We start from the raw sequence: 10,329 nt of genomic DNA on the forward strand, positions 1-10,329 counted from the left end.
ACTTAGTATGTAATATATTATAACATATATTTATATCCTTACAGAAATAAGTTGTTTTTGTTTTGATTCTTTTGTTTGACATATAGTTAGTTTTACATTCAATAAAATATACATATATCACAGAAGGGATCATTTCAAATGGCCCAGGCGTTTAGGGGCCCCTCTCCTTTACTTGCAAAATGTCACTAAAAGAAATACAAAACAACCACAAAGAGACACAAAATGTAAATACGTCATTTTTGGTTATTTTGCATCTCTTTCAGTCTGGGTGTCCTATGCAAAAGGGGTGGGGGTCTATTACATGTCATAGGTGCCCATTGACTCATAATGAATCCACGGATGTAGTGTTTCATAGCATATTAACAAGCTAATTAATTAATTGAATATAATAACTATAGTGGTATGATGAACCTGAAATCACCCAGCTTCCCACTTTGACAGCTGGTAAAGTAGCCTTGAGAGCAGAAAGATGATACGTATAGACTGATCAAACGACTAACTATAGTAAATTATAGTTATCTTATCTGCTAATGTTAGCTCTAACATTAACATTTCTTCTTCTGATAAGTTATATTATTATATAGTCATAAGTATTTCTGTTCACTGTTTGCCGACATGTGTTCTGTGAGGATTTGATTTGTTCCAGTTACACACTGACTCTTACTGGTTTGTTTGTTCTGCTTTCCGGAAAACGGTCTCTGATTCCAACCAGCTGTTTCCCGCCTCACACAGACCAGCTGCACACACACACACACACACACACACACACACACACACACACACACACACACACACACACACACACACACACACACGCACGCACACGCACACACACATAGAGTAGTAGGCGGAGGCAGCAGACACACACACACACACACACACACACACACGTAGTAGGCGGAGGCAAGAGGCCACACACACACACACACACACATTGGAGGGAACCCCATCAGCTGTGTGAAGCAACACAGCTATAACTTACTTTTATTTTTCTAACTCTTTGCTCCTCAGATTCACAGATTTTGAGGTAGTGTTTTAGATATGCGCCATTGAGGAGTACAGCGAGAGCTCTGCGGTAAAAACGAACATCTTTATATTTTAACAAGGGGAGCAGTGGAGGGAGAAAAAACAGAAAACACGGACTAGAGAAGGTGGCTTTGAAAGCATGGAATATTTCATGATGCCGACAGAGAAGATACCGTCCTTACAGCAGTTCAAGAAGACGGAGAAGGATGTCATAGGAGGTCTCTGCAGGTGTGTGGCTAGCTATTTGTGTTGATATCAAACTGCTTGCATAAATCATCTTTCATGTGACTGTAGCGCGTGTGTATGTGTGTGTGAGAGATGCGGTCCGACTTCAGTTAGCACGCTAGCCTTTAGCTTCGCCGCGATACCTTGGCAGCACGAGCGTGGTTGTGGAAATTAGCAGCTTGTTGTGCCAGCTGCTGCTGCTGTTGACGGCGAGGATATAGACGATCGTTTCATCCGCGTTGTTACATTTGCTGGCCGAATGACATGTAGTGACCCACAAAGCACCTTTGCGGCCATTCGGCTCAGAAACATGTAAATTGTGAGGATGAAATCGATACATTTGTGTCTAGTTGAACAACAACCACGTGGTGGTTAACGTGTTGCCCGCCGCCTCGCTGCTTTACACAGAATCACATGTTTGTAACGACATACTTTTTTTACACCACTTTCTATTTTCGCCGAATTACTTATGTGGACAATATATCCAAGATGTATTAAACAAGAAGGTGGGAAATTGGAGTTTCGGCTGCGGTATATGTGTGGTTAAGTAATGCTCCGCGAAGCAGCCATGGTTGTGTCGTGTGCTAAAATTAGCTTAGCTTGGCTAACTAGTTAGCTATCACTGCGCAGTCGTTTTCAAACCGCACTGTATGTGCCCTCACTTATTTTTTACTGGTATATACTAACTTGTTTAACTGTAACACATCGTCTTGTAGATGTGACGGCGGACACAGAGAGAGTATCTGTTAGTAGCGGGTTAATAACTCAGTGCTAGCTCGGCGCAAGAGGTGGAAAGCATTGTTCTCCATGATGCCAGGGGGCCTGCTGCTGTAGCGGAGTCACATTTCGCTGCTGCTGCCGTCCAGACGCGCCCTCCGCCGGCCATGTTGGAGGTCCGCAGCTCCTGGCAGCTACAGCTGACAACAGCTGATTTCATCCCTCAACTTAAAAAACCCCGACACGCTTCACCTGTGTGGAATAGATGTGGATGCTTTTCTTTGCTGTCTCTGGTCGAATATCTGATGGATCCGCGTTAATATTTTAATCATTCCTAGAGTTCTTTTTTGATGATGGACAAAAGAAGATATTTCATATTTACCAAACCTAAATTGATTATTTTGTATTTCACTACATTTGTAACAAATGGTTTGTACATTACACAGCACTGGGGGATAAAACCCCCTCATTATATTCCTCAAAGTCAACTTTAACATCTCATTAAGTGAGCATGTGGTCAGTAAATAACTTTTGAGGGTGGAACAGTTGAACCCTAATAGACTAAATTAAGCCCTAAATGTCGTTTATGCTCCTGAGTGTGTCAGTACATTGATGATGATCAGGGGTTTAACCAGTAGATCAATAGATTAAGATATATTTAAGAGAGCTGTTCCCACAGCTTTCAAAGTAAGATTAAAAAATCAAGACACAAAATTAAGCAATTCAAGGACCTAGAGCTTATTTTAAAGGCAGTGTGGGTGTGTTTTTAGGCTCCTTTTGAAGTGTGTTTAGGCTGCCTTTCATAGCTTTTAGTTAAGCCGATATCACTCGCTTGTAAACACACAGTTACAAATCAGATCAGACCATTTAATTTTAGCTCTGAACGTTAGAGGATGGCTGCACAGCCCACACACTCATCTTTTATAGAAAAGAGATGTTCAGAGCCATGTGAGCTGTGTCCTTTGTCAGACCTCTCTCATTTTTGTAAACACTCCGATCTAGTACTTCAGGTTTGTTGTCTTCTTGGCGTCATGTCCATCTTTTACCTTAATGGTTCACCTATTTCTCCCCCTGAGTAAACATGACAGAGATTTGCCACCACAACATCCAACCTCATGGGGTGGAGGTGTGTGAGGGGGCACTGGGTTCAGTCACACTCAAAGACCTCCAGGCAGCTAGACTGATGAATGTAGAGAGGTCAGGACTAACGCATGGTGAAGTTCCAGGTTAAAGGTTTAAAGTGTCAGAGATTGCAGCTGATTGTGGACTCTGTTGTTGCTTTGCGTCAGTTTAGTTTATTTAGCCCAGAACTGTGGATTTCTCTCAGAGCTGTGTGTTGTTAGCTGTAGAGGTGCAATGATTAGTCAATTTAATCAATTGGCAAATTGAAAGAAAATCAATCACCAACTATTTTTTAAAATTAATGAATTGTTTAGTGTGTTTCCAAGAAAAAAAGTCAATATTTGATGGTTTCAGGTTTTGGGGTTTTGGACTGTTGGTCACGCAAAATGAGACATTTGATCATGTCATGATTTTTTTCAGTGGTGATTCTTTACACACCATTGTTTTTTTGCCAAACGATTAATCAAGAAAATACCAAGCAGACTAATTGATTCTGAAAATAATTGTTTTACCAGCATTGCCTGCGATGTTTATTACTTGCTAAAATAATTTGTAAAAATACATTTCCACATTTTACATAAAACAAGATTAAGAAACAGGGAACAAATGTTTCATCAGGAATGAGCTTGTGCTGCCGTATTGGACACAAAGCTTTCATGGACAGAATAACAATCGTCTTTCTCCCTCAGCCTGGCCAACATCCCCCTCAGTCCAGAGACGGCCCAGGACCAGGAGAGACGAATCCGCCGTGAGATCGCCAACAGCAATGAACGCCGGCGCATGCAGAGCATCAATGCAGGCTTCCAGTCCCTCAAAACACTCCTGCCCCACACAGACGGAGAGAAACTCAGCAAGGTGCAGCGAGCATTGCAAACACTGACACTTAGCAAAGATCTCCCTTGTGATGGTGTAGGTCATCACATGTGATGATGATGAAGAAGAATGAAATGATTGAGCAGAAATGATAAATGACAAAAAATGTAATTTTGACTCACTGGTCTTAATTTCAATTTCCTACAGTTTTGTAAAGTTAAATGTCTGCATACTGTTGTTGTATTCACCTTTTGGTTTCACCTCTGTCAGGCGGCCATCTTGCAGCAAACAGCAGACTACATCTTCACCTTGGAGCAGGAAAAGACACAGCTCCTGGCACAAAACAATCAGCTCAAACGCTTCATCCAGGTAACAGCCTGTGCCATTGTTTTCCACCATATTTGTGTCTCCATGTGGATAAAACTAGGGTGCTTAAACAACAACAAGGGTTGCTTTAGTCCATTTTATACAGATCGCATACACCATACATTACTATGTCAAACTGTATAGTTTCGTCTCTTTCAGGCCACCACAGGCTTACTCTTGTTTACGTGCATTAGTCTACAGAGACTTGAAACTTCATCACACTTAATCTTGTGTTGTCTTCAGTTGCACTATTGCCGTTTGTTAATGCATGATAGCCTTTTCAAATAAAACTGTTCTTTCTAATGCATTACCACCCAACAATGACTTGTGTTTATTGTGATGGATCACACAGGCAATTTGTGAGATTCCTGAAAAAAAAAAAAAACATGTAGGTAGAGTGAACAGTCTTGTTCTAATGGGAAAACATTTCCCTGTCTGGTTCAAGTACGCCTCAGGAAAATGTCATTCTTCGGTAGGCCATGCCTCACTTGACCATGCCGGTGTGTGGCATGGTGGGACTTGAGTGTAGAGGCAGGTAGGAGGTTTGATGCTGAATCGCTATCAGCCAATGACCAAACAGCACTATGTAGTGTGTTATGCTGTGATAACACTTCTTACTGAGGTTGAGTTCTTTTAAGCAACTAGAAACAGACAAATGTCAGGTATTGAACATATTCAGTTATACTGCAACCGCCTGCAGCCTAACACTACTTTCATATTTGGACAGCTTGCAAGTGTTGGCAGTGACAGTGCAGTGCCTTTTTAATCTGTATTCAGTCGTGCCACGCCATGTGAAAAATGTTTGTTTACCAGTCTCCTTTGTTTATCCTGCTGTTGGTTCACCTGGTGTTATATTTTCTTGCTACACTGGCCGTTTGTCCAACTCTGTACAAGCAGCATGTGTTGTTTTTGAATGGAGAAGAAACTCCTACTCTGATGGCAGTGGTACTAAGTTTACATAGGCACAGTGCACATCAACTGATTCACAGTTAACTTTACTTGGCCTCTGTGTCACTCCAGGAGTTCAGTGGTTCATCACCGAAGAGGAGGCGAGCAGAGGAGAAAGATGAAGGGATCGGGTCTCCAGACACACTGGAGGAGGAGAAGGTCGAGGAGCTGAGGAGAGAGATGTTAGAGCTGCGACAGCAACTGGACAAAGAGCGCTCGGCTCGTATGCAGCTGGAGGAGCAGGTGAGACAAAAAGCAGAGCCGGAGTTGTAGAGGTTGTTCATGATTTGTCACCTGTTCTCTCTTCTTTACTGTGATCTCAAAAGATCTTAACATTAATTTCAGTTGCGGAGGACTGAAACTGATGATCACACAGATGAACATAATGATGTAAGATGGCCATAATTCATTCTCTTCATAACTACTGCTTATTTTGCAAACTTAATGTTTGAATGTCCAAACAGATTATAGCTCAAGCTTCAGTTCAGACAGATAAAACATAACAGCTGAATATAAAAAGGAGGAGGTATCAGAGATAAATTAAACTCCACATTTCCAGGTTACACAATGATCCTGTCTAGAGGTCACAGTGGATATTAGATGCTCAAATAAACAAACCAGTTTGTCAGGTTTACCAGCCATTTCAGCTTCAAAACTGCAGAACCTCCACATGGTCACCAGTCCACTTTAACAAGGTGGGAGCCGGTGGCGGTGACACCAGCCAGTTCCTCGCAATCTCACTTACTAGATTTCCCTGAACAGCAGGTTACAACAGAGGCAACTGAACAGTTGGTAAAGACAAACAAACTTAAACAGGAAGTGAACAAGGAAAGTAAACAGGAGGAACAATGCAGTGGTGAGGTATGATGAGTGTCAAATGAGCTGGGCAAGTTTTTTCTTTTAATGGAACAAAATACTGCAAATCTTTCCTCAAATTAAATAGGAAACAAATTATGCAACGTTAACAAAAACCTCTTGTTAACATAAATTAAAGGGGATTTCCAGAGTTTGAGCTTTGCGATTTCTTTTTTAAATTGGGTCGTTCACAAGAAACGACAACCCAAAAGAAAAGAAGCGGCAGAGGTATCCTGACTTTTAGTTCTTTGTATTGGTCAAGCTTCAAAAACACTGGATGTTACATTTTGCTAGAGCCTTACTTCCTGGGTAAATTCCATGTACCAACATTGTAACGCTTTCTCATAACAGGTTGAAGTCTTGAGCTCAACCCTAGATAACCTTGTTGACGCCAGGATTATTCTTTCAAACCTCACAAAGCTCTATTCAGAGCCACGGAAGATATTTTACAGCTGTTACATCACGCTGAATAGCACTCCTCGTGACGAGTAAACTGATGTTAATGTGTAACAACCAATGGTTGTAGTGATTGTTGTGACGTGTGATGTAACTTTTTTCCATGTTTGCTCAGTAATGTAGTTGGTATTACATTGGCGCTGAAGCAGTGCCTGACGTAGTAAAGACTTACCTCTGTATTCTGCGTTTTTGTGTGCAGGTGCGCTCTCTGGACACGCAGCTGCACCCAGAGCGTCTGAAGGTGATCACCCAGCAGGTGGAGGAGGAGCAGGCACTCATCCAGAGCCAGACGCTGTTACGGCTGCAGCAGATCCACGCCGCCGACAGACAAACACACAGTCCACAGGTTAGAAGCACAAATACACACATGCACACACACACTTGTACACAGAAAAGATGGTGGGCATCTCTGCTGCACTTCCCGAGCCTCCTCAACAGGCTGCAGTTTGCTCAGACGGCTTCTGTGGTGAGGTGATCAGGTTAATGACGTACATTGAGCTCAGCAGTTATATGTCTGTCATATGTAAATCTAGATGATCTCCTGTCATGAGAAACATTTTTATTTTATTCCTTTTCTGTCTGTCCTCCAGGTGCTGGCTCCTCCCACTCCCCCTGCCCCAACCCATCACCCCACGGTCATCGTCCCAGCTCCGACACTAACCCAGCACGCCCACCATCACGTCACTGTGGTGACCATGAGCCCATCTGTCCACACCAGCACTGTGTCCACATCCAGACAGAACCTGGACACCATTGTGCAGGTATGTGCTGTCTGTTGTCCTTTTTTAAGTAGAAGAAGTTAATGTTCGTTTTCACCTAATAATTGTCTCTCAGTGGTCTGAAACTTTGCCGCAGCCTTCAATGTTTCTCATCCTCTCCTCTCAGGCCATCCAGCACATCGAACGCACTCAGGAGAGGAGAGCCAGCGCCGAGGAGGAGCAGAGACGAGCTGTCATCGTCAGCCCCGCCCACGTCGCCATGGACACCGCCTGCTCGGACACAGACACTGACACAGAGGGAGAGGACTGCTCAATGAAATGATCCACTCCACGAACGAACATATACACGCACACACACATACACACAAACACTTAAAATACCTACTCACTGTAAGATTCCCTCCAGGAGCTAGACTACTTTTAAAAAAAAAATCTGTCTTTGGCATTATCCAAACTCCTAAATCCAGTGGTTAAGCTCGGTGTCAGTCTTGTACTGTAAAATCTCTGAAGATTGAAAACATAGGATGGTCAGCGTGCAGAGGAGGCCCTGTGAGGATTTCTAGACGCTGTTTTTTCAATGTCTGAGCCGGTGTGTCGCTGCTTGAAAACTTAGGGGTCTCCTTGTGTAAAAAGCTATCAGCATCCATCCGTCCTTCATGTGTGTTTATGTGTGCTACATACAGTCATGGTATCAGTTACCCGTCGTCACTGGCACGCTGACAGTATTATTTGTGCTAGAAATTGATGGATTTAGCATAACGGAAAGTTGAATGTAACAACACAATAAGCACGCAGCTCTTGATTCTGAAAAGGGACATGGAGTTGCAGTTATTTCTTCCCCAGTCTTAATTTTGTTTTTTCCTTCTTTTTTTTTCCTGGTTCCTTTACTCGAGTGCCAGTGGCCATGAAACCCGACTTAAACTACAACTGAGGGCATTTCTAAATTTAAAAGTTTGGGACAAATACTCACTTAATTGCAAAGTTAATTTTGAGGACACATGTGGAAAGAAATTTTGTCTGATTTACTTGAAACAAAAGGATGTGTTATTGATATCTAAATAAGCCCTTAAAAAAAAAAATAAGCTGTTGAACAATTTACATTGATCATCTTTTGCTTTTAATGTCGTTCATGTTTTTGTTAACATTTTCTTTTTCTGTCAGGGTTACTGAATGTTGAAGGTGAACATTTTGTTATATTGAGATTAACAACTTAAAATTGGAGGTTGGTCAGGTTTTCACAGGGAGCCGGAGGCCTTCAGATGAATTCATAAAAGTCGGTTTCAGTTCAGCTGATAGTGGTTATTGCACCCCTAACTTTAAAAAAAAAAAAAAAAAAAGAACCAAATGTTGGTTCGTTGCTTGGAAACATCTGCTGGCATTTTGTGACCGACTGGAGTTAATTTTCAGTCAGTCTCCAACAATTTCACTGCATCAGACGTAAAATATGGAAAGTTTTGCTGATGTGAAAATTTCGATGATTCACCGGCTAACAAAGCGTGAAGGCTTCCGGTGTCCCTCCAAAGACTTCAGTCTATCTTCTGGTCTTGGTTTGTTGATTTCAGTGACTATGCACTAGAGTTTTTGCTATTTATGCAATCCCATCTTCAGTACATTTGTTGGCGTCATTTATACATGAGGTGAAGTTATCTATGCACCGTTGGTAGGTGTGTACATTACACCTACAGTATATGTATGTAACTTGACATGCTTGTATCAAAGAATGTAGTAGTCTCTACTCGCAAGGTGCTCTTTGTCAACCTGGTGCTCTGCTGACGAGCAGTGAGCTGAGGCCAAAACCCTTCATGTAACTTCACACTTGATCACGCTTTTTTTTGTTTTTGTTTTTTTTGGAAATAACATATGTCACTTCCACATTTTGGAATTGCTCAAGAGAGCAGGGGCGCAGGGAAGAGACACACAGGTTGTGTTGTCTCGTTGTTCAAAAAGTAACTTTCAGAACCAAGTAGGATCACATCTCACTGAACTCCATCCCCAGAAAGCATCATTGTTTAAAAGAAAACTGTAAAAAGAGTGTTGGGCAGCTGTAGTTGAAAAAACTAAGCATGCAGTGAAAGATCGATGTATGTTTTCAGTGCATCAAATGCCACAAAACGTGCTAAATCATTGTCCAGTCAGAATGAAATTTAAATGAAAAAGACTGAAATGAATTGCAGATTTTCCCAACACAATCTCTGTCTATAAAATGCACCAAATCTGTCCACCTCATGTTATGTTGCTTGTACTTCTCTCGGGAATTTGACTGGAAATCCCTGCTTGGAGCCTCTCTCCTGTCATACTCGATTTGATTCGCTGACTTGACGCTGTAAACATTCCTTTTATTTGGATTTGTATCTGTCTTTTGATCTCTTACATGTTCTTTTGCCAATTGAATGCATGTTACTAATTGCTGTTTCCTCTCATCTGAAGCGGGCTTTTGTTTTGACATTTTGTTTATTTTTTTAAGGGATTTTGGTTTTTTTTTTTTTTTTTTTTTTTTCATGATCACATGACTGATGTGTTCAGTGTGAAACTGTCTTGTGTGCGACGTGTGGACACTATTCACTCACTGACATCAGTTTTATATCTGGTTAGATTAGTGTTTTTCATGCCAAACGAGGGAGGGGAGAGTACTCGTATTGTTTTTTTTTTAGTGACGCTTTGTTAAAGGGTTTGGTGTTCTTCTGGCAGATGTTTAGCCAAGGCCTGAGTTTAGGTGAGGTTTGTTATTGGTCAGAAAAACATTTTGCCCTCAAATGTTTCTGTACATTGTGTTGCAGCACTGCTGTCTTTTGGTGGAATTTTGAGATATTTGATATGAAGCACTTGCTGTTCTGTACTGCCTGAATCAGTGATGAGGAAGATTTTTTTTTTTTCCATTTATTTTTTGTAAGCTCTTTGCTGTGACGCAATTTAACATCTGTTTATTGTGTTCTGCTTTTTTGTCTTTTCATTTGTCTCTCTTGTCCCGGTTTTCCATTTTTTTTGGTGACAAGCATTTTTTATATTTTTGTGTGAATTTTGTCTTTGTTTTTTTTTTTTGTTTTTTGTTTTTTTTGTTTAGTTTTTTTCTTTTCCATCAGTC

At 41.4% G+C, this 10,329-nt stretch overlaps 1 protein-coding gene across 1 annotated transcript; it reads left to right on the top strand.

Annotated features, from left to right (window-relative positions):
- The first annotated feature begins 1,094 nt into the window (after positions 1 to 1,094).
- LOC111229299 (transcription factor AP-4-like) lies at positions 1,095 to 8,306 on the top strand. Its single transcript, XM_022755577.1, has 7 exons — positions 1,095 to 1,254; positions 3,780 to 3,945; positions 4,174 to 4,272; positions 5,290 to 5,460; positions 6,728 to 6,874; positions 7,119 to 7,289; positions 7,414 to 8,306. Exons 1-7 carry the CDS (start codon positions 1,166 to 1,168, stop codon positions 7,567 to 7,569), a joined length of 999 nt encoding a protein of 332 aa, XP_022611298.1. The 5' UTR covers positions 1,095 to 1,165; the 3' UTR covers positions 7,570 to 8,306.
- The last annotated feature ends 2,023 nt before the right edge of the window (positions 8,307 to 10,329 follow it).

This window comes from Seriola dumerili, unplaced genomic scaffold (genome assembly GCF_002260705.1).
Source record: "Seriola dumerili isolate Sdu_G_001 unplaced genomic scaffold, Sdu_1.0 BDQW01000230.1, whole genome shotgun sequence".
Classification (NCBI taxonomy): domain Eukaryota; kingdom Metazoa; phylum Chordata; class Actinopteri; order Carangiformes; family Carangidae; genus Seriola; species Seriola dumerili.